General features: G+C 47.1%; 1 protein-coding gene and 1 long non-coding RNA gene across 2 annotated transcripts; both read left to right on the top strand.

Moving 5' to 3' along the window:
* Window positions 1–577: 577 nt before the first annotated feature.
* On the top strand, window positions 578–3964 carry LOC310891994 (zinc finger CCCH domain-containing protein 11A-like; the record flags this gene model as incomplete). The annotated part of the gene is made up of 4 exons (XM_083854187.1): window positions 578–971; window positions 2087–2256; window positions 2673–2734; window positions 3512–3964. The coding sequence occupies 4 exons, from the start codon at window positions 578–580 to the stop codon at window positions 3771–3773; spliced, it is 888 nt and encodes a 295-aa protein (XP_083710313.1). The 3' UTR covers window positions 3774–3964.
* Window positions 3965–6577: 2613 nt separating this feature from the next.
* Window positions 6578–23362, top strand: LOC310891987. Its single transcript, XR_014577840.1, has 7 exons — window positions 6578–10950; window positions 11671–11729; window positions 11937–12068; window positions 20398–20937; window positions 21720–21843; window positions 22288–22491; window positions 23021–23362. It is a non-coding gene; the product is annotated as an uncharacterized lncRNA (long non-coding RNA).
* Window positions 23363–23894: the final 532 nt, after the last annotated feature.

Here is a 23894-nt window from a genome sequence, read left to right as displayed (position 1 = left end):
TGCAGTTCAAGTTCCCAAGTCTGTGAAGGAGAGGCTAGGATTACCTTCTCAACGGACTAGTACTGCGAAAGGTAACAACTGGCTATTAAATATACTTTCTCCTTCTTCCTTTCCGTGAACTTAGACCGTTTTCATACAGCCCTAAAAAGGAATTCAAATGAAAACAAAGAACTGATTCCTCTTGCTTGAGTGCTGAAGCTCTTCTGACAGCCACTATCAGAAATCTGGCTCTAGGTGTGTGTTTATTTTCCGCTTGTGCCTTGTCAAGGTTTTAAGCTGCTTCTGTGAACCATCATATACAATTAGAATAGAGCCACTGCCGGGAGCAGGAATTTGAAATGCAGTCTGAAAAAGTAATCAAGTAAACTAGCATTTCTGTGTAGCAGCTCTCTCTGGATAGGGCTGGTCTTCAAAATACAACAAGTGGCTCAGAGGAGGAGGAGAATGTTAGGCTATTGTCCTAAGATGCGTTATTGGGAACGCTCAGGCTTAGTTTTCCTTAGTACTGTGACAAATTTTGGAGACTTAAACTATTGTTGGACTCTCTTTAAATGTTGGTGCTTCTCATTTCTTGATGATGACAGGGAAGGCTGCTAAGCCAAAGGGAGAGATCCATGTGAAAACACTGGAGGAAATCCGTCGTGAGAGAGCTCTTCAGAGACGAGAATGTCAAGCCAAAGCCCAGGCTGAATGGCATGGTAAAACCAAAGATCCCAGCGCAGGGGCAAAAATTCAGGGTGAGCCCAAGAAGCAGAGCGTGCTCACTCTTTCCGGGCCCAGCAAAGTGCAGTCGAAGGAGCCGGCAGGTAAAGCCAAGCCAGAAGGAGAAGTGCGTGTTAAAACCCTGGAAGAAATAAAGCGCGAGAAAGCTCTGCGGATGCAGCAGAGTGGAGGAAATGTGCCAGCTCCCCCAGCACAACCTGGACCTGCCCCAGCCGGGCAGAAATCGTTATGGAACACAAAGCTATCAGGTAATAAGATGCTTTAATACCTGCCCCGGTGAGGTGCTTCCCATATTGAGCAAGTTCCGTTTGCTCAGGATCTGCTTTGCTTTTTCCTTCAATGCGGAGGATAAAAGAGTTTAAGGCTACAAAGTTCAAAGGCAAAGAAGGGCCAGAACGTGCAACCATGTCTGTTTTCGTTAATTACGTGATGGTATTCTGTATTTCCCACTAGAAAATTAACACACTGAGGGGCTTTTTAGTCTAATTTTGGTATTCTGTTTTTTTCTGCCATCTGTTTATGGTATGAAGTCCTCCCTGCGTTGAGTTCAAGTTCACCTTCCTCTTTGGCATGTGTTGCTTAACTTGACACGTGTATGTGTTTGTAAAGCATGCATCAGCGTCTTAATGTGGGGGGCCAGTTTCTGTCAAAAATGACAGAGGATCAAAGGCCTCGTTGTTAAGATTATATCAACTTTGTAAAATGAGATTGTGTGAGGGAGATAAGGAGGGCTTAAAGGCTGCATGCACTGCACATTGTAGCCTTTCTCTCTGTCTCATGGGACACGAGGAAATAAACACACAAAGAAAACAAGTACCCAGCTTTCTTTCGTTTCTTCTCCTGCCAGCCAGATGTTAGGTCAGGAATGGGAGACTAGAATATGACTCTACAAATTTGGATTTTGTAGAACAACTTAATAGATTTTGTGGGACATCACTGCAGGGGAGAGGAAGCTGGTACAACAGTTGCATACACTCTCTTGTCTTACTATACCTGCTGCTTTTCCTTTCCTAGAGGGAGCAAGACTTTAAATACAAAAGCTGTCAACATTTGTGAATCTTACTAGACTTCATACAACGTCTTAGAGTATTGCTTGCACTTGGGATCGCTCTGTGTCTGAGTTTCCCTCGTCCTGGATTATGATTTACTGTAGCTATTCAGTTCCTTTGTTCCTTTGTATGGATTGTTGGTAGACGGAGTTTACTATGTGGAAGATATTGCTGAGAATCCAGGCAATGGCAGTGTAATTCTGCTGGCCAAATACAGTTAACTGTGTAGACGGGCCGTGGAAATGAGGAAGAGAACGTGGATTTTTCATGAGGCAGAGCAAGACTGTATCAGTTCTCTCTTCCTTTTACTCTAGCCAACTTTAACATGTTTGCGAAGCCTTGGGATGGGAAAGTCGCTTCCCCCAAGAAGAAGGCACTGAAACGTAAGGCACCTGGCAGTTTTCCCTCTGCTGTAGCAGCTGTGAAGCCACGGACTGCCTCTGACGCTGACACAATGGGACCTCCAGCCAAAAGAGCAGCTATGGTAAGGACAGGGGCTAATGCAGAAATGGATCCCTTGTAAAATTTACACCCTCCTCTAGGAGAAAAGATGGAAAACTCAAAAGTTCTACAGGCTTTCTGTTTCCTTTTAAATCCAGTAGCTGCCTACAGAATTCTTGTAGTACCCTTCCATATTTATTAGATTAATGGCACTATTTACTTAGTCCTCTGTGATTCTGTGATTTCTCTGGTGTGGAGGATTTTGTCCATTAATGCTGTGTTCTTAAAAGACACAAGATCATTAGTAACCTCCAAGTGAATATTAACTTTCTTCAGGAGCACCTTGGTTTTGTATTTTGGCTAAGGCTCCGCAATGCCAGAGGAGAAGCAGCATGGAGGAAAAAGCTAGTAAGGAATCTTTTACCCATGAGTCCTAAATACTGTTTTGCTGCTTTCTAGGCTGTTCCAGCCACGCTGGAGCACGTCCCAGCCACCAGACTTGAAGAAAATCCCCAAAACAGGTGATGACCACAACTTGTTCTTTTTCTCAATCGGTGTATATCCCCAGTGAAACATAAGTTCTGTCACACGTGGGGAAAAAAGGAGGGTTCTGAGATAATTAAAGCCCAAATCCATCAGAGGAATAAGTCACGTGAAATGACTTTCTAGCAGCTAGCAGGAATGCTTAATTAGACTTACTTTCTTTAAATGCTGCAAGTCGGTACAGCTTTCCAGTGACTTCTTGCTCTGTCTGAATACCTAAATGAGGATGAGGTGAAGTTCTCCTACTTCCTCGTGAGGTGATAAATGATGAGTAGTATCCTCTGCCTTTTGGTCCTCAAGAAAGCCACCCGAACAAACATACAAGGTGACAAGAGTGCAGGGAGAGCAGAGGGAAGTGATGGCTGCAGATCAGCTTCCTGTAGTGGGGAGCAAACTCTGCTGAGTGTGCCGTGGGAAAAATGACTAACTTAGCAAACAGATATTTGCAGATGGAGACTTCTTAACATTTTAACAGGAAAATTAAGCAAGGTGGCAAAGTGCCTCTTGCTACAAAAATTGAACCATCTTTGCTAGACTCCAGGTGCTCTGGCTTCACAGAGAAACCCCCAAACTGAAAAATGTACCTGCTAATATATTGGGCTCTAAATGTAGCCCTGGGTTAATTGAATAACAATCCCTAGGTAAGATTGAAGTGCAGGAGGGGTTGGCTACGGTTTCAAGAGCCGGTTTGCAGAAAAGGGATTTCCCGTTAAGAAATGGCATATACTGATTGTTCTCTTCCTTGCTCTGCCAAGACCTGAAGCACATCTTGGAAGCCAGGCAGAATCCGTGGAGCCAATGGAGTTCTCAAGCTCGACTTCAGCTTCTTCCCAGCTAGAAGAAGCAAGGACACGCCGGCTGAGTTCCACAGGCAACGCGCCCGTATCTGTAGACGAGGATTTAGAGACGCTACTTTGGGAACTCTCAGACGGCATACTGGAAGCCGAGCTCGACTTGGACCCAGGGAAGGATGAGGATGACCTCCTCCTTGAGCTTTCCAAGATGATTGATGATTGAACTGCATAGTCCTATTGTATATTAAAAAAAAAAAAAAAAAAACTCTTCTTCTTGTTGGATACCCCGAGGTGATCCTTTTTCTAACTGAGGCTTTGCAATGAGGCTTTGGGGCCTCCCTTTGAGGGGGGCAGTTGGGAGCTGGTTGTACACCTTTGGGGCCTGAGTCTGGGGTGTGGGGGCTGGGGCTGAGGCCTGGGGCCTGGGGCATGCATCTGGGTGGTGGTGGGGGGGGGTCCAGTTCATGGGGGGGGTGGGTTGGGAGCTGCTTGTGGACAGTTGGGGTCTGCATCCGGGTGTGGCTGGGGCCTGCTTGTAGACTTCTGCAGCCTGTGTCTGGTGTTTGGGGGCTTTTCTGTAGTGTTTGGGGATTGCATTTTGGCTTTGGGATGTGTCTAGAGCTTCTGGGGCCTAGCTGTAGTGCTTGGGGCCTGCGTCTGGGGCTTTTCTGTAGCATTTTGGTAGCGTGTTTGTGATTTGGGGTCTGTATCCAGGGTTTTGCCTTTTTTGTAGTTTCCAGCTTTGTGTCTGTTTCTTTGTTGGTTGCCTGGGGTTTGGGGTTTGGATCATTAGTCAGTGTCATTAGCGTCGGGGGGTTGATATGAAGGGTTAGGGTTGTGGTTAGAGTTGTTAGGGTTAAAGAGAATAAGGATTTTAGGGTAAGGGGATCAAGGTTGTGGGAATAAAAATGTTTTTGCACAGAGTTACATCGTTTAGAGGGAGGGAAGGTGGTATTGATATATGCTTGCAGTGATAAGAAAGCTTAACAGACAACCTTGTAAAATGCAGACAACCAGAATCCTTAGAGCAATTGGGTGGAAATCACGGTGTAAGAAACATTACCACCTCAAAGAGGAAAACAGTCAAGAAAAAAATAAAATTGACTAGTAACAGGCCAGCAGCTGTGTATTTTCTGTGAAGCACTGGATAGATTGTGAACATGGATTACCCAGTCAATGGGGAAACTGGGGAGGGTCCTGGTCACCGAGAGGAAAAAAAAAATTATATAAACTGTGTTATGGAACTGGTAGGTGGCTTGTGGGACGCCTGCCATTGCAATCGTGAATAAAAATGCTACCTCACTGAGATACTTGCCTGAGCCTATGGTATTGGTTACAGAGTGTTTCTAATAAGGTGTTAGGGTTTTAAGGTTTCAGGGCTAAGGCACTAGGGTTGGGTTTCAGGGTTAGGGTTTCCAGGGTTTAGGGTTAGGATTTTAAGGTTGTTAGGGTTGGAGTTATAAGGGTTAGGGTTTGGGGGTTAGTGTGTTAAGGTTTTAAAGTATTTTGTGGTTTTAGTGTTGATAGGGTTTTTAGGGTTAGGGTCTTAGGGTTTTAGTTATGGTCAGGTATTTAGGGTTAGGGTTTTAAGGTCTTATTTTTTTTTTTTTAAGGTTAGGGTCTCCAGCGTTAGGGCTTTGAGAATCTTTACGTTTTGGGTTAGGGTTTAGAGGGTCTTAATTTTTAGGGTTAGGGCTTTTAGGCGTAGGTCTAGTGTGGTAAATTTTATCGGGTTAGGACTGTAAGGGTTTTTAGGGTTAGGGTTTCTAGGGTTTTTTGGGGTAGGGGTTAGGGTTAGATCCGTGGGAGCCGTAGTGTTAGGGGTAGGGTTCTTAGGGGTAAGGCCCAATATTAGGGTGGAAGGCCAAACTAAGGGGGGAGCCCCCCCCCAAAATTGAAGGGTTGAAGCCCCAATTTAGGGGAAGAAACGTCAAAATTGTGGGGTCCCCCAAAATTGGGCAGAAGAACTTTTAATATTAGGGGGGAACCCAAAAAAGGAGGGTGGGGGACTCTAAAATCGGTTGTGTCCCCCCCAAATTGGTTGTGTCCCCCCCCAAATTGGTTGTGTCCCCCCCAAAATTGGTTGTGTCCCCCCCAATTAGGGGAGGAACCCCCAAAATTGGGTGGGCGAACCCCCATATTGGGGGGGCAGAACACTTAAATGGAAGTGTGAAATTCCAGAATTGAATGTGGACCCCCCAGAACAGTCTTCAGGGGTTTAGTGTGGTAAATTTTATCGGGTTAGGGCTGTAAGGGTTTTTAGGGTTAGGGTTTCTAGGGTTTGTTGCGGTAGGGGTTAGGATTAGATCCGTGGTTGCCATAGGCTTAGGGGTCAAGGTTCTTAGGGGTTAGGCCTAATATTAGGGTGGAAGGCCAAAATAAGAGGGTGGGAGCCCCCCCCAAAATCGAAGGGTTGAAGCCCCAAGTTAGGGGAAGGAACGTCAAAATTGTGGGGTCCCCCAAAATTGAGCGGAAGAGCTCTTAATATTGGGGGAAACCCAAAAAAGGAGGGTGGGGGACTCTAAAATTGGGGGGACCCCCCAAATTGGTTGTGTCCCCCCCCAAATTGGTTGTGTCCCCCCCAAAATTGGTTGTGCCCCCCACAATTAGGGGAGGAACCCCCAAAATTGCGTGGGCGAACCCCCATATTGGGGGGGCAGAACACTTAAATGGAAGTGTGAAATTCCAGAATTGAATGTGGACCCCCCAGAACAGTCTTCAGGGGTTTAGTGTGGTAAATTTTATCGGGTTAGGGCTGTAAGGGTTTTTAGGGTTAGGGTTTCTAGGGTTTGTTGCGGTAGGGGTTAGGGTTAGATCCGTGGTTGCCATAGCGTTAGGGGTCAAGGTTCTTAGGGGTTAGGCCTAATATTAGGGCGGAAGGCCAAAATAAGAGGGTGGGAGCCCCCCCCAAAATCGAAGGGTTGAAGCCCCAAGTTAGGGGAAGGAACGTCAAAATTGTGGGGTCCCCCAAAATTGGGCGGAAGAACTTTTAATATTAGGGGGTACCCAAAAAAGGAGGGTGGGGGACTCTAAAATCGGTTGTGTCCCCCCCAAATTAGGGGAGGAACCCCCAAAATTGGGTGGGCGAACCCCCAAATTGGGGGGAAGAAGACTTAAATGGAAGTGTGAAATTCCAGAATTGGATGTGGACCCCCCAGAACAGTCTTCAGGGGTTTAGTGTGGTAAATTTTATCGGGTTAGGGCTGCAAGGGTTTTTAGGGTTAGGGTTTCTAGGGTTTGTTGGGGTAGGGGTTAGGGTTAGATCCGTGGTTGCCATAGGCTTAGGGGTCAAGGTTCTTAGGGGTTAGGCCTAATATTAGGGCGGAAGGCCAAAATAAGAGGGGGGGAACCCCCCCCCAAAATCGAAGGGTTGAAGCCCAAAGTTAGGGGAAGGAACGGCCAAATTGTGGGGTCCCCCAAAATTGGGCGGAAGAACTCTTTAATATTAGGGGGGAACCCAAAAAAGGAGGGTGGGGGACTCTACAATTGGGGGGGACCCCCAAAATCGGTCGGGTCCCCCGAAATTAGGGGAGGAACCCCCAAAATTGGGTGGGTGAACCCCCAAATTGGGGGGAAGAAGACTTAAATGGAAGTGTGAAATTCCAGAATTGAATGTGGACCCCCCCCCAGACCTGGGGAGGAATCCCCAAACTTGGGGGGGACCCCCAAAATTGGGGTTAAAGCCCCAGATCCCGGGGAGCTAAGCCCCAAATTAAGGGAAGGAACCTCAAACATGTGGTGAGAACCCCAACATTGGGGGAAAGAACCTTAATATTAGGGTGGCAGGCCAAGAAAGGATGGTGGGGGCCTCCAAAATTGTGGGGGGCTTGGAATTGGGGGGAATCCCCAAAATGGAGGGGGAACCCCAAAAGTGGGGGGGGGGCGAAGCACCAAATTAGGGGAAGGAACCCCAAAATTGCGGGGAAGAACTCTGAAATGGAGAGCTGAAAACCCGAAATTGAGGGGAAACCCCCCAAAACGGCGGGAAAACCCTCCATAAACACGAAACCGGTAATGTAACAGAGCAAAAAATGGCGTCCTACGGCACGCTGCGAGGCTCAATTTTCTGGGGAGTGCTGGGAAATGTAGTTCTTGGCCACCGGGTTTCCGGGAGTCCATATTGTTTTCCCAGAGCATGCCGGGAGATGTAGTTCTCGGACACTGGGCTTCCGGGAGGCCATGTTGGTTTCCCATCTTTGCTAGGCTCCGGGTGCTCTGGCTTCACAGAGAAACCCCCAAACTGAAAAATGTACCTGCTAATATATTGGGCTCTAAATGTAGCCCTGGGTTAATTGAATAACAATCCCTGGGTAAGATTGAAGTGCAGGAGAGGTTGGCTACGGTTTCAAGAGCCGGTTTGCAGAAAAGGGATTTCCCGTTAAGAAATGGCATATACTGATTGTTCTCTTCCTTGCTCTGCCAAGACCTGAAGCACATCTTGGAAGCCAGGCAGAATCCGTGGAGCCAATGGAGTTCTCAAGCTCGACTTCAGCTTCTTCCCAGCTAGAAGAAGCAAGGACACGCCGGCTGAGTTCCACAGGCAACGCGCCCGTATCTGTAGACGAGGATTTAGAGATGCTACTTTGGGAACTCTCAGACGGCATACTGGAAGCCGAGCTCGACTTGGACCCAGGGAAGGATGAGGATGACCTCCTCCTTGAGCTTTCCAAGATGATCGATGATTGAACTGCATAGTCCTATGGTATATTGAAAAAAAAAAAAAAAAAAAGAAAACAACTCTTCTTCTTGTTGGATACCCTGAGGTGATCCTTTTTCTAACTGAGGCTTTGCAATGAGACTTAAAGCACAGTTGGAACTGGTAGAAATTGGCAGGATCTGCACTCAGTTGTCCTAAGTTTTCCTGCTGGTCAGAGTTAAGGTCTTGTGCATGGTTCCGTAACTATAGGTGGCTACCTTTGATATCAAGAGGACAAAGCACTTGTTTCTTTTGGCACAGAAAGATGTCCATCGGCACGCTGTGGTGGCTGTGAATTGACGTAGTGACGGAGCGATGCTCTGAAGGCTTAAACGGAAAGCTTCTTCCTTCCGCCCCCCCCTTGGCACAGCTCGATGTTGGGCACATTGTGAAGCCTGGGTGTTCTGATTTCTCGGACAGTTGATACCCAAATCCCGGAGTTACTATGACAACTCTTGACTTTTATTTGTGTATGCCATTGTTTTGACTGTAATCTTTTCAGATGATGAAGCTGTAGGGGCGGGAGGGAGCAGAATAATTATTCTAGCGTTGTGGACCAAACATGCTGCCAGGAGTGGTGGTGGTGGGGTCAGCCCACCCGGCCTTACTTTCAATTATCAGGGATGATAAAATGGTGTGAAAAGCAGCAGCTCTGCGATACGGCTACGCTACCCCCACTCCCTTCTCTTGTGCTGTACCAAAGTTCCCCCAAGCTTTGGTTGGTGCTTTTTGCTGGTGACAGTAGGACTCCAGGGCGAGTAGTCGGGACTCTCCTGCAGTAACTGGGTCAATTAAGGGTTGGTTTAAGTGCCTCCTGGTTTTTAAAATTGCTCCCCTGAGCTGCTGGCTCTGCTGCCTGCTACAGCAAATGTTCGGGTGCCATCAGCGTCGCACTTGGGCGTGGGCACTGACCCTGCGGAGGAGAGCTGAGACTCGCGTGTATTGTGTACCCTGCCGCCAGTGATCGTTTTCCCCTAGCAGATCTATTTTGAATCATTTCCCTAAATTTTAGAGGAACTTTAGGCTCTTTGTGCTATGATTTGTGAAGCTGTAGGGGCCCTCAGGCATTTGCTGCTGGCAGAGGAAAACCGCTTGTCGAATTTGTTGTAAATACTTTCTGTTTGGACAACAACGCCTGTGTGTGTGTGTGTGTGCGTGTGTGTGTGTGTGTGCGCGTGCGTGCTTTGACGACCCCCTGCGACGCCCCAGCTCCGCGAGGGAAGCTTTGAAGCGGCTCTGGGAAAACCTCTGCGGAAGAAACCGCTGCTAGTGACTTGCGGAAAAGGGACTCCACAATCAGTGAGATTGTAAAGTAGGTATGTTTATTCAGCGCTGGGCAGCACGGGAGGTCGTGGGCATGAAGATTGATGACTCTTCCTCGTCACCGCTAGTTGACCTCTTGTCTTTGCACAGACTCAGTTGCTCCTTGGCTCTTGTCCACCTGCAGGACCAGTTTCTCCCAGTTTCTTAAGATAGGCTCACTCTCTTATTAGGAGACTGACCTTGGTAAGGGGCCCAAGGCTTCTTGCTTTAGTTAATTGGCACAATGCACCATAGTTAGCAAAGACGCTAAGTAGCATCCTAGTTTAACGCTGTCAGCGCTCTATCTCTACTTGATAAGATTCTCCTAACTCCCTCTCTCACTGGAGCCCACGCAGCCCTCCGTCCTGCCGAAGGACTTCACGGGGACTTCTGCCGGCTCCGGGTGCCCGCACACAGACAGAAATGGCTTTGAGAGAAAACAATCAGGAGGAGGAGAGCTCAGAGACTGCGGCCGGCTTCGGCCACCTTCCCCTCGCTTTCCCTCTCCGTGTTCAAACCGAGCACTGTTCTGCCGTCAACCTTCGCTGCCTCTGCCCGCGGCGCTGGGCTTTCGCGTGTGCCATTGCTCCTCTACATATTTTATCCTTCCTTTTGTAAGGAATGGTCCAGCAATTCGTGTCACTAAGGGATTTGAAGGGTTAACATCGAGGCCCGGGTCTAGGTGATAAGAGAACAAAGGGGTTTTTAGGGAAAAGTGCTGACTACTGCAGGGGATGTTGCTAGAGTTTCTGAAATCCGGCGCAGAGGCTCCCAAACGAGGAGGAAGGGGGAGCTGAAGGGCAATTGAAGGACAAAAGCCTGGGAGGAAGACAACCAGCATTCAGCCCGAGCAAGCCCCGAGAGACCACCAGAGACTGATACGCAGGCGCCCCTGGGAGGGGTTTCGGATTCCGGAAACCAATTCTAATAACCCTGCCTCTTCTCGAAGTAGTAATGAATATGTATTAGCCTGGGAGCATCAAAACCAGCCGCCTTAAGTAACAGGTGTGCGTCCTGGGGGAGCAGAGACTCCCGGCGCACCCAGCGCTGCTTGCTTGCCTCTATTCGTTTAATAAATTGTAAACTTTGATTGTAATCCTATTTGGATTTATAACAGCCATTTATAACACTTTTTATATTTGTATTTTATTTAAGGCTGTCTTGCCCCCCTCCCCCCCCCAGCCTCGCTGCTCACCAATAAAGCTAGCGCAGGGACCCCTGCCTGCGACCATAGAGACGCGGTCCTCCCGGCCTGCTAGAGCAGCCCCCCACGCTCCTCCAGCATCCCAGCGTACCTTGCGTGCTCCCGCCCGGCCTCAGGGGCTTCCGGAGGCGGCCCAGCAGGGGCGGCGGGAGCAGCGAGGCGGCGGCAGCCATGGCGTACCGCGGGCAGGACCAGAAGGTGCAGACGGTGATGGTGCAGCCCATCGTAGCCTTCCTGCGGCTGGGGAGCGACGGGGGAGCGGGTGGGGGGCGGCCCGGGCCTCAGGGGTCTCGGCCCGGGCCTTGAGGCCTTGTCCCGGGGCCCTGGGGCCTCGTTGCAGGGTTTGAGGCCTTGTCTTGAGGCCTTGTCCCGGGCCTGGAGCTCTTGTCCCCGTGCTGAGCCCTTCACGCAGTGCCCCAGAACCTCATCTTCCGCTACCTGCAGAGCGTGAGTAGCGCGGGGAGAGGACGGGGAGGGGATGGGGATGGGGATTTGGGGGGGGTGGGGGGAGCGGGGAGGGTCCGGGGATCTCCCTCGCTGAGTTTTCGGCTCCCACCCGTTGCTCGGGGCAGGTTTGTGGGGAATGGAGAGCTGTGCGGCGTGCTGGTGGGTACAAGGAGCTGCTGCGCAGCCCGGCGTTTCCCCCTCGTGTTAACGGGAGTGGGATCGTGCAGCCGGGCGTGCAGGAGTGTTCCCTTGTGACTGGAAACGTGTCCTTCAGCAAACGTGTAGTATTCACCCAGTCATATAAGACTCTAAAATGTCAGACTGTTAATTGAAACTGCCCCTGAGAGTTGCTCCTTGGAGTGTTTGGGAGCTCTAGCGGCTATGGTTAGCGGGTATTTCTGAACACACGAGAGAGAACAAAACTGCTCGCGCTGTTTGTGTTCCAATTTGCTCTCCTCCTTCGTTCTGCAGAGCTCGAGGATCCAGGTGTGGGTGAGCAAGTGAACGTGCGGATAGAAGGCTGCATCATCGTGAGTGTCAGCACGACCCCACGTTACATCGTTAGTTTGTTTTCCCTCATTCACAATCCTATTTTTTCTTGTCAAGAAAAACTAGCCCAAGGGAAAAAAGAAATCGTGCTTCTCTAACAATTAGTCTTCGTTGTCCAGCCTGGGTCAGCACAGCTGACGATGGTTCGTGTTGTTGCTGAACTAATTGCCACTGTTGCCGATTTGTAGGGCTTTGACGAGTACGTGAATTTGGCGCTGGACGACGCAGAGGAGATTCACTCCAAGACAAAATCAAGGAAACAGCTGGGTGTGTCGTGTGTCTGTGCAACCCGAGTGACGCACGGTCTGAAACCTGCCCGGGTGAGCCTTCTAGGTAGCAGCACTGAGACGTACCAACCGTGTGACGAGCCTTGCTGTTGAAGTTCAGTGAGCAATTCCTGGCTACATCTCTGTCCCTGATGATTTTTGAGCTGCTGATTTTGCTGAATGAAGGAGAATCTGTCCCTGCCTGAGACCAGTTCTGGTCTTTGAAACGTGTAATACCAGGCGGCCTGCACTCTGCATGATGGGCAAAACCCTGCTCAACCACACGAAACACTTTCTGAAAACACGAGATTATTCTCAGGTTCTGGGCTCTCTCTAATCCCCTCTTTCCCTTCTCTGTGCTGCAGGCCGGATCGTGTTAAAAGGGGACAACATCACTCTTCTACAGAGCGTTTCTAAGTAGAATTTGCCATCCTTAGAACAAAGGTGGCTGCCGTGCTGCGGAGTGACTGAGTGCCAGGGGAACGCGGCCCGCTGGTAGATAGGAAGTTATTTGTAACTGGGGTTGCATGCTGAGGTCAAAAGTCTTTCCTTTGTGGGAGCGAGTTGTTTGTAGCTTGAAACAATACGTGATGTATTTCACAAATAGCCATTTTTCACATTAACTGTAAATGTAAACCACAAATCTGCCTGTTTTCAGTCTCTTCCTTCTGTGAATGGAGAAGGAGGAGAAATATAGAAGCGTGGGCTTTTCTTTTTGCTGTGGATCTGATAAGTTTCGATAACGCTATGTGCTTTCTTGACCATTACATCTGCGTTATGTGGCCAGGGTGGACTCGTTCAGGGCACGGAAGCCCCACACAGTCCTTGAGCTAGCAGGGTGCTAAGGAGGGTGTTGGAGATTTTGCATACAATTGCAGCCCTTTGTTGCTGCAGTGACAGGTTCCTCAGATTCTTTCTAAACAGGGTTTAGCTTGTTGAGAATCTTTTTGGGAGTGTTTATTGTGGATCAGTCAGTAAAAGTATCTTAGTGGGCCCGTGAGGGATTTGGGGCTGTGGTGCAGTAACCCAGTGTTTACAAGTGTTACTGCTATGCATGCTTGTCCAATAACGTCTCCAGATCAGAGAGTGAGAGCGGGCAACTGGTTTGGATTAAATCTGTCACTTCTTGCTGCTTTGGACAGAGCCTGTAGATTAAACCCTTGTGCTGTTCAATAAGCTGGGGTATCAGATGTGTCGGTTGGGTTTTTATCATTTGATTTATTTTTTTTATCCGTTTGGAGATCTGTCTTTTCTATTTAAGTTTCCCCAAGAGAGCTGAGTTGCTTGATGCATCGACCAAAGAGAAGTTCCCCGGCTGACTTGGGACAGCCAGTCCCCTCGTTTTTCTGATCACAAAAAAAAAAAAAAAAAAAAGAAAAAGAAAAAAATCGAAGAAGAAAAATTTTGACTGTAACTGTAACTCAGAAACTAAGATTACCTAAATGGAGAGAAATGAATTTTGATGCACAGGCTGTGCTAGAAATCTGTTAATCAGCATTCAGTTTTTTGTGTATCATCATCATGAAAATTAATAAATTCAAGGTGGGAGATCCTTTCCTGAAAGGGAAGGACAGAAATACGAGTCTTGCTGTGGGGCCTACCCAGCGCAGTTCTGCCATTCCGAGAAGTAATACGTCAGGAGTGTCACAGCAGACGTTCCCAGGAAGAAACCTTTGAGGGGCAGCATGACACACTTGATTGGCTAAAGCAGCTTCAGCTGGACAGCCTGCTGCCGGGATGGGTAATTCTAAGTTGTGTTCAAGTTGCTGAGTTCCTTTCAGCATGTAGTAAAGATGTAACGTGCCGATGTCGTTTGGGAACAGGAGGCATTACGTGTCACCAGCAGTGGGCACGTAGGGAACAAAACAGTATCTTACGAGGTCCTCCACATCTGCCTTTCATTTTGTCCTTGGTTTGCCAGCTGGAGCTTTCAGGAGGTGAGGAAGGAGGCTGTCCCAGTGAATAGTTCAGGTGTTGCAGGGTATTTGTGATGCAGTGCTTGTAAAATTTACCTGCCCGCATCTCCTGTTACAGGCAGCCCCCCGCGGGCCCTGTGAGATGGGGAGCTGCTGCCCGGGGTTAGGCCCAAGGTGCCCTGTCAGGCCCAGGGCCGCCCTTCCCCTCGCCCTGCCCTTCCCTCCCGCTCCTCAGCCCTTGCTCAGGCCTTTTGGGCCGTTTGGCCGTCCGTCTGGCCGTCTGTCCATCCATCCGGCTGTCTGGCCGTCCATCTGGCCCTGTGTCCCCCCGTCCCACCGCCCTGCCCCGTCCCTGCCGTCTCCCTAGGGAAGCAAAGAGTCCCTGGGCTGCCTTCAGGGGGGAGGTTCTGCTCAGGAAATTAAAGCTTCCCCCTTAACGGGCGCCTTGCGAGTTATTTTGAGTTCCAACCTTCTGCCTTCCTTTCGTAGCAGTGCCTCTGAGGGGTGCGCTGTAAGGTAGCCGTCATCTGGCGCGCTGCTCCTGCGTTTCCCAAAGGAACTGCCTTCGGGATCTGACTAACTCTGGATGCACGCGGTTGTCACCTTAATTTCTCCGTTAGTTTGCTGAAAACAACCCGCTTGGGTGACCTTTGTGTTTGTTTCTTCAAACTTGGATCGAGGAGGTCTCTGTTTCCTTATGTTGATGTTCACGGCGAAAGTGCAGAAGGGATGCTTACTGTTGCCCGGGTCAGTCCTGTTGCCAGGATGGGAATGTTTAGCCTACCGGCCCTCTGGTGCTGTTAGGCTGCACTCGGAGTGTGAGCTCTGGGCCTTATTTGGAAAAGACTGCGTTATTTGAGTGTACAAACCCGAGATATTCTGCGGATAGGTGATTCTCAAACCACGTCAGAACCACCGCTGTGACGTGTGCTGGAGTCGGACGCGCGTTTGACTGATCAGGCGGAGCAGGTGAATTGAATTTGTTGCTGGATGGCGAGGTGTTCTGGGGGAAGAGCTAGGCTAAGGAAAACTTCCTCTTACTGCCCCTTCCCATCTCAAATGGCCACTGCCTGGGGAAATTGCTTCTTTATGACATTAACTACAACGTTACAGTGAGGATGAGGAATCATCTTTACTCCCATAGTTATTTGCTGCCAGGCCGCAGCATTGATTTCAGAGATTTAAAAAAAAAAAAAAGGAAAAAGAAAGGAAGTATGTATTCTTTCACATACTCTCTTTTCCCTGAGAGTAAATGTTGTAGCTTCAGCAGTACCCTTCCTCTGGAAACGATTCCCAGTGCCTGCTCAGACACTGGGGAGTAAAATGACAGAACAATGGAGGAGAGCCACCCGATATAAAGAAAGGAAAAAAGGGGTTATGGATGAAGGGAAAGCAACTACATAAACAATTGGTGCTATCTAAAAATTGGTTAACGGTTTGGGACCTGCAGGTGCTGCCTACACGTGCGTGTGTTGCAGTCGTGCCTGTTGCCACTGCGCAAAATGGAGAGAGCTTCTTTGTCGAATGCAGCACGTTAAAGAATGCGCCATCCCTCGTGTGGGACTTCTTCCCCATTGATCTGTGGTTTACCTGAAGGTTTACCATAACCTACATAAGTTTCAAAAGCAAGCAAACAACCAACCAAAAAACAACACCAACATTAAAGAGTGGCAAGGCAGATGCTCATCTGGGGACTCTGACTCATCGGTGACATCACCAAGCAAAGCATTGTGAGCGCTTCGGGTCGGGGCTGCTGTGGCGAGCCTCGCAGCCGGGAGGGAGAGCGGGTACGGTTCGCCTCTGGTGGGTCTGTGTCAGCCCTCTGCCCTGGTGGCTTCGTTAGCAGTGAGGGTTTGACTGCTGTGTTCCCAGCTTTCGCTTCTGCACCGACCGTGTGGCAGAGCCCGCAAGCTGCTTCCTCAGCTGGAAGAGGAAGAGGAGTGACCTCAACTGTGCCGAGGTAAAGCAGAACCGTTGAAAAGATTTGTCAAAGATGCGGCTGGTACCAGCGCAGCCGCTGCAGCTGCAGCAGGTCCTGGAGCATTGGAGAAGATAGAGAGGGGTTTCTTCGTGAAAAGAATGCTGTGAAAGTGTTTTCACGCCAGAAATTAGGAGAAGCGCCTCTGTTGTTTGGATATCCTCTATTGACCTGGCACACGGGCATTACAGCATACCTGGCACACTCTTTGTATTGTTTGTAAAAGAAAAAAAAAAAAAGTGTTTTAGGGCAGGCCAAAAACCTGCCTTGGCACTTCCACGTTGCAGCAGTGCTTGCAGGCCGTGCATCCTGGATGCCAGGCAAGGATCTAAATCCGATGGTGCTGTTGGTAACGTGAAGTTCAGGAAGCACTTCTGGGTTTTTCTGCTCTTCCATGTGAATTTTTGCCCTGTGAAGGTGGTGTACTGAGCTCTTTTCTTACCAACAAATAGGTTTAAAAGCAGTTACAGCAAGGATGAGCTGTGTTAGCAGGAGGCTGTTCTGTGCTTTGACCATGGGAAGATGAATGGTTTACCTATGCACCGTTAAATATAATTTGACACCTAGCACACAACACTTGCAGCCTGTGGGGTGCTTTAACAAGCAGGTAAATCAGCGGAGACTGTTTTGCAGCAAGGCTGATGCTGGGTGATTAAAAAGCAGGGTCACAACAAGGATTTATGCTGTTCTTTCTTGCTTGTCATCCGACTGTCCGCTTACACTGTTCTTAAAATAAAAAACCACCAAAACGGGGTAAGCATCTTTAATACCTTTATTATAAATGGAAGGCACAAAACAGGCCAGCAACAGAGACTGTCCAAGAGAAAGACTTTGTGCTTTATAAACAAACAAGAAATTACCCTTAGGTAGGTGTGATAATCCTTCCCTAATGCATTTTTTGGAGTGCAAAAATATTTTGTTCCCTTCTTGCTCTTCTCTCCAGGACAAAGGCAGAATAGCCAACTGGAAAGTTAGACCAGGGAGGTCAGTTTGTTCCATACTGAGAAAGACAAGCCTGTAAAACAAACTAGGCAGGTTTTCTTTGGACTAGTTATCTTCCTTCAGCAAAGGCAAAGTTTATGACACTTGTTGGCATGTATTTCCAGACCCCCAGCTACCGTGACTGTAGTGCATCTGTAATTCTTTTGTACAAAAAGAGTTCAAAATCTCGTAACGCAAAAACTTTACTAGCACCCTGGAGAAAAAAGAAATCTAAAAATCTTGCCAACTTCTATTACAGACCTGCTGAGTGCACCAGAGTTACTCATTTTTATTCAGGCTTTCAGGGGCTAGTTCAGTTGGTTTCTGTTCAGCACTTGGATCGCCATATTGGCAGATGTCAGTTTAAAAAAAAAAAAAAAAGCTTTGGAGATCTTTTTTAAAATGTGACTGCTTTTTATGGCATTTAGGGCTGTGAGGTATCCTTGGTTTTTGCTTTCTTCCCATTCCTTAGACCAGATCCATTCATATCCTGAACAGCGTTCTGGGTCTGTTCAGGAAAATGGAAGGCAACAAGCAAAATGATGAGCTCCTTGGGCATTCAAAAGAGCTCAGTCTGGAAAAGATTTCAAGTCCAACTTCCATGCTAAGGAGCACCAGTAATTTTTAGAAGTAGATGCAGAGGAATCTGCATGGCACTAAGTGTGTTTCTGAAGGTGCTAAAGGTCAGAAGTGACGATTCCTCTCAATACTAAAGAAGAGAAGGAAACCTTGCACTTAACTACTGTTTTTATTCCCTTTGTCAAGCAGTCAAAACCAACAACTAATACGGGAACCCAACTTTTCCCCTCTTTACTTTAGATTTGGGAAAATTCCCTGCCAAAATAATACTTCCTGGAAAATTCACTAGTGTTTGTGTGAGTAAAAGGTTCCAACCTTTTATTATTAATTTGTAAGAACTATTTCATCCGCTTTTGTCCAGAAGAGTCAGAAATAATTTGCACAGAAATGTGTAGCATTTTAATGAAAGGCTTCAGAATCACTCTAATTTGAACTTTATCTGGTCTGGTTGCAGGTTTTATGACATTTAGTGTCTTAAAAAAAAAATCAAAATATCTGACTTCACATCAGAAAAAAAAACCTGCTTGTGGCTAAATAAAATCTGTTGCAGCTCTGGTCATTGAAAAATCATTGGCTGTTAAATTGGACCTAAGTCATCTTTTCTAACCTTTCATGATCTTGCAGCAATGGATGATGATGGATATATGGATTAGGGAACAGCACGTGATGGCAAACCTGTGGTATTTGCTACAGCGCAGAAAGAAAACAAATTGCTTCCAAAAAATCAAACTAATTCAAAATTCTTGGTATCATGCAGCCATGCCACTGGCAAAGTGAGCATTGCCCTGCCTCTCAAAGCTTGCTGTATCCTTGATCTGCTGCCTTCCTGCTGTTAATTGATTGCAACTCTACGTGTCTGATCAGGGCTACGAGTTGTTCTCCATATGGATACCATACGACATATACTGTGCACGCTTGTGTGTATAGATATGTTTATCCTGTATGCATGTACATATTTGATCTGGATAGGCTGGAGCGATGGGCTGAGGTCAACTGTATGAAGTTCAACAAGGCCAAGTGCCGGGTCCTGCACCTGGGGCGCAACAACCCCAAGCAGAGCTACAGGCTGGGAGATGAGTGGCTGGAAAGCTGCCTGGCCGAGAGGGACCTGGGAGTGTTGGTTGACAGTCGGCTGAATATGAGCCAGCAGTGTGCCCAGGTGGCCAAGAAGGCCAACAGCATCCTGGCCTGTATAAGAAGCAGTGTGGCCAGCAGGTCTAGGGAAGTGATTGTGCCCCTGTACTCGGCTCTGGTGAGGCCGCACCTTGAGTACTGTGTTCAGTTTTGGGCCCCTCGCTACAGGAAGGACATGGACGTGCTCGAGCGAGTCCAGAGAAGGGCGACCAAGCTGGTGAGGGGTCTGGAGAACAAGTCTTACGAGGAGCGGCTGAGGGAGCTGGGCTTGTTCAGCCTGGAGAAGAGGAGGCTCAGGGGCGACCTTATCGCTCTCTACAGTTACCTTAAAGGAGGCTGTAAAGAGGTGGGGGTTGGTCTGTTCTCCTACGTGCCTGGTGACAGGACGAGGGGGAATGGGCGAAAGTTGCGACAGGGGAGTTTTAGGTTGGATGTTAGGAAGTACTTCTTTACCGAAAGGGTTATTAAGCATTGGAACGGGCTGCCCAGGGAGGTGGTGGAGTCAGCATCCCTGGAGGTCTTTAAAAGACGTTTAGATGTAGAGCTTAGCGATATGGTTTAGTGGAGTACTTAGTGTTAGGTCGGAGGTTGGACTCGATGATCTTGAGGTCTCTTCCAACCTAGAAATCTGTGATACTGTGTGATACATATGTATGCATATTTGTGTGCTGGCCCCCAGATCACTCATGGTATAAAGCATTGGCCTCGAAGGCATACTCATCAAAATATTTGGTAGATCCTCCTTTTTTTTCTAGTTCCCTCAAAATGAGAGAGTTTTTACGCGCTCTCTGTGTCAAAAAGGCAAAACTTCTGATTTCCACTGTCGCTCTCGCTAACTTTCTATCACTCACTCCTCGTGTGTGTGTCTAAACACATATGTGTGTATGCGTATGCACATTTGTGTATTTCTGTGCACTGGTGTGTTTTTTGCTGTACAGGTAATAAAGACGGGGAAAGGTTTTAGTGTTTTCTTAATAGGTGAAGAAATCTTGAAGACCAGAGATTGGAACATACTGAATTTTGAATTAAAAAAAAAAAAAAAAGTCAAATTTTCTGGCTGTGGAAGATGGAGCCTCATTTTTGCAGCCACTTTGAATCACGAGTTCATCTCTAAATGCACTGGGTTTTTTTGTTTTTGTTTTGTTTTGTGGTTTTTTTTTTTGGTTTTTATTTTTTGAAGAGCTAACTAACCCTGGCTGTCTCCAGTCTGAGAGAGTGTTCAGATGGACTTGCTTCCTCCATTAGTTATAAGCTGTTTAAAAGCACATCCTATGTTTGAATTGTGGATGAGAGGCTCCCTTGGCAAAGTGAGGAGGCAAATTCTTCCTACCCCTTTATCATTAATTCACGGATTCAGTGTTGGTTCGGCCTCCAGGAGAAGTTAACTGGAAGTCTTTGAAGATCGATAACTTTGCTGAGGTTGTCCAGGTAGGTGAACTCGAAGACCCACAGTGACTGGAACGTGCTATTTAATGCGTCATACTGCGTTCTGTAGAAGTTACTCGTAGCCATAGTTGATCATTGCCTTGCATGTATGATCAGGTGGTTTTTGAAGAAGTGACTCCATTTTCAGGCTTCCGGATGTGCTCCAAGGCATATTATTGAGGACGTGGAAGAGAACACTTGCTGACAAAGCTCCTGGCAGCTTTACAGAACTTTAGTTTAATATTGTGTTAGTTCCCGTAACAGCTGATTTCAAGGCATTGCTCTCCTCAAGAGACTAATTTGATGAACAGAAGAAAGCTGGAAAAATGCTTGTTACTCATTATTTTTCACTTGTTGGTACTTTCTTTAGGGTTACTTTTAAAAAGAAGATTTCACTGATCACAAGCCAGTGGAAGACTTTCAGCCCAAGCAAGGGTGAAGACAGCTCTCTCCAAGAGCAGAGGAAGTCCCTGTGGAGAGAACCCGAGCTTGTTATCAGAACTTGTCGGCATGTCTAAACAAGGAGACGATTGCTACTTCTATTTCTATTCTACCTGTACCAAGGTATGGCTGGGTTTCTTTTGCTTTGCTTTGCTTTGTTTTTTTTTTGGTTTTTTTTTTTTTTTCATTTTTTTCAGGAAGGGGTAGAGTAGGAGGAGGAGGCACACTGGTCTTTGGTTAACGTGATAACCAGATAGATTCTGAATTCAATTGTAGCAACCTGAAGCAGTAGCATGGACGTTTTTGAGGCTGTACTATATTTTCCTTGTTGGTTTCCTTTTGGTTACAGGGAGACAACTGTTCCTTCCGCCACTGTGAAGCTGCTCTGGGGAACGAGACAGTCTGCACGCTGTGGCAGGAGGGTCGTTGTTTCAGGAATGTCTGCCGATTCAGACACATGGAAATCGATGTGAGTGCCTAAAGATGTGTTCTCAAAATAAATCAACAAAAGCATTTTTCAGTGCTGTAGGTGTGCTGATTGTGCTTTTGCAGGATAGAGTCCTTTGCTTTGGAATTACACTGGTTTCTGTTAGCAGGGGAGGGGGTGGGAGGAAGGAGAGGGAAATAAAATCAATGCCTTAGGTATGTCTTAGCAAGATTTTCTTTTATTAGACGCCGACAGTATTTTCTCAACAGATGCAGAATAACCGCTAACTAGACTGCTAAAACCTGCTGGAGCAGGGGGGTAATAAACAGGCTGTACTAGCCTCCTGAGAGCAGGCTTGATAATGATCTATCAGGTCTCTTGTGTCCCGGAGTCCTTCAGATAATGCTGTTCTAGCTGCCTGGGCTAGGAAGCAGTGGGGAAAGTTAAAGGTGCAGAAGAACGAAGTCTCCGAGAAGTAGTTCTGGATAGAGTTAACGTAGGCAATTTAAGATGTTCTTTTTCCCTCTGAATAATCCTAGTATAATCCTAGGTGTATTAGTTTAACCCACCCTAAACTGATGTCTGAGAGTGCCTGTCTTCTCAAACTGAATGATGACAAGGCTAAACGTGCATAGTGGTTACAGCTTCTGCAAACTTTGTGAATATGCCCGGAAATACTATACTTCCGTGATAAACTGACCTTTGGAATGATGTTTCAGCACTGTATTGTGACAGCCCTATCGCTGTCGTGACCTGGAACTGTGCATCTCTTTGCAAACCTTAGGTGCATGTTATCACGAGCTTGTCTTTCTTTCTGTCTTCAGAAAAAGCGCGCTGAGATTCCCTGCTACTGGGAGAAGCAGCCAGTAGGCTGTCAGAAAGCCAACTGTGCTTTTCATCACGCAAAGGGACGTTACATCGATGGCGTCTTCTTACCACCAAGCAAGAGTGAGTTTAGGTCCTTTTTCTTTAAGTATTGAAGAATTAATTTTGCATATTACTTAGTGGGTGCCAATAGTGTAGGAGACATCAGGTAACCGTTCATTTGTGAGTGCAGGAAAAGGTCTGCAGTCCTAGGTGGTCAGCTAAACCGAGTGTACTGCTGCTGTACTGCTGGTATTTGTTTTCTGCTTTCATGCTCAGCTTCTCTCTGCTTTGTGTGATATTTGCCTTGCAGTTTGCTTTCTGTTGTTTCGTCTTCTGCTGGGTGGTAGGGAGATGTGTTGTTGTTTGAAGGCAAGTCATTGTTCACGGTGTAAACAGTGGCGGGATGGGCAAAAGGAGATGCTGCATTCATTGCCTGTGCAGGTTATCTGCCTTAGCTACCATCTTCGTGCATTGTGGTCAAAGTTTTAAACTGCCATATTACTGATGATCCTCCTCTTCCTCTAGCTACACTGCCAAGTCCGCCTGAGTCCGCGGACGATGATTTGAAAGTGGCTCAGATGTCACTGCAGCAAAACAAACTTTCTGTCCAGTCCAATCCCTCTCCATAGCTAAGGCGGGTGATGAAAGTGGAAAACTCGGAAAATGTCCCAAGCCCTACACACCCTCCAGTTGTAATCAATGCTGCAGATGATGATGAAGATGATGATGGTGAGCATGGTTTGGTTCTTGGAAGGAATTTGTGCTGTAAATGATTGTGTAAGTCTTTGGTTCTTGGAAGGAATTTGTGCTGTAAATGAATGTATAAATCACAGATGACCTGAGGTCTGACTAGCGATAGGGCAGGCAGTCCGCTCAGGTCACTGGTGGCTTTGTCTGGCAGTCAGTGGACAGAACCTGAAATGTTGGAGGAAAGCTTAGAACCACTCTTGGCTTTAGCTGGTCTGTTGTGTAAAGCTCTATGTGAAACTAGGAAGGAAATTCCTTTTTTTTTGTCTGAAGAGTAATATGTTGTGTAGTAGTTAAAGCTGCAGAGAGAATCTAGAGTCCTAGATGTTTTGTCCTAGGGTAGTCTACTTACGAGTTCATCAGGTCAGTGTAGCTGTATTAAAAAAAAAAAAAAAAAACAAAAAAAAAACCAACTTTTTTATAGGAACCATGGACTGAAGTGTCATTGCATGAGCTACATAATCACGAACAATCTGGCCTATGCATAACTGAATAGATTTTTCCCCTTCAGACCAGCTTTCTGCGGAAGGAGAAGAAACTAAAACTCCCGTCCAGCAACCAGCTGAGGAAGGCCAAAATGGATTACGGATGATTTCCACTCGGAAAGCCAGTGCTACTACTGCTAAACAAGGTATTCCAGCACCTGTAGTAGGATAAATCGGAAGGAGAACTTGACAATTAACTCAAAAGCAATGTGGCGTAAAAACACAACAGAATGTAGGGGTGCTGAATGGACTCGGTTATTTCCATGATCTCATTTCTCCCTGATACCATCATGTGCCCATTGGGTCAGAAAGTTGAACTCCTTTTCTTTCCTTTTGGAGAACAAAACAGGGTCACAGCATGGAGTTTAAATGGCTGCACGTGCAGCCTGGCAACCACTGTTGAAAGCCATATCTAACGATAGAGGGATCTAATATCACGTAAATGGATTAAAATTAAAACTACAGTTTTTACCCTGAAGGGTGAAAGGAGGGGCAAAATGCCATTGATTCTATGGTTGTTTCACTTGTGAGGAGTGTTGACAGGCTTTATTCTAAATACTTCTGAAAGTTCCTGAGCACTAAGAAGCCTGAGGATCTGTGGTCCTCAGTGAGTGCCTCTAAGCCTTAGTCTCATTAACTGTTTTCTGTTTTCAGAGGACGGTCTGAATTTTGGAATAAAAACACTTGAAGAAATCAAATTGCAGAAAATGAAGGAAAAAACTAAGAGACACGGTGGTGAGTTAATATTCCCTGCTTCCTTACCCTGTTCACCTTCATCCTGTGTGATGATTTTTCTTTCAAAAAAAAACTCTTCCAGTAATACCGGGTAGCTGGCTATGCTTTGGTGAATCCAACTATTTTGCCAAAGAAGTGAAATTTGATTGGCTTCAGAATGGCAGG

Source organism: Anser anser (genome assembly GCF_964211835.1).
Source record: "Anser anser genome assembly, contig: HAP1_SCAFFOLD_141, whole genome shotgun sequence".
Classification (NCBI taxonomy): Eukaryota; Metazoa; Chordata; class Aves; order Anseriformes; family Anatidae; genus Anser; species Anser anser.
This window is presented reverse-complemented; position numbering and strand designations above follow the sequence as displayed.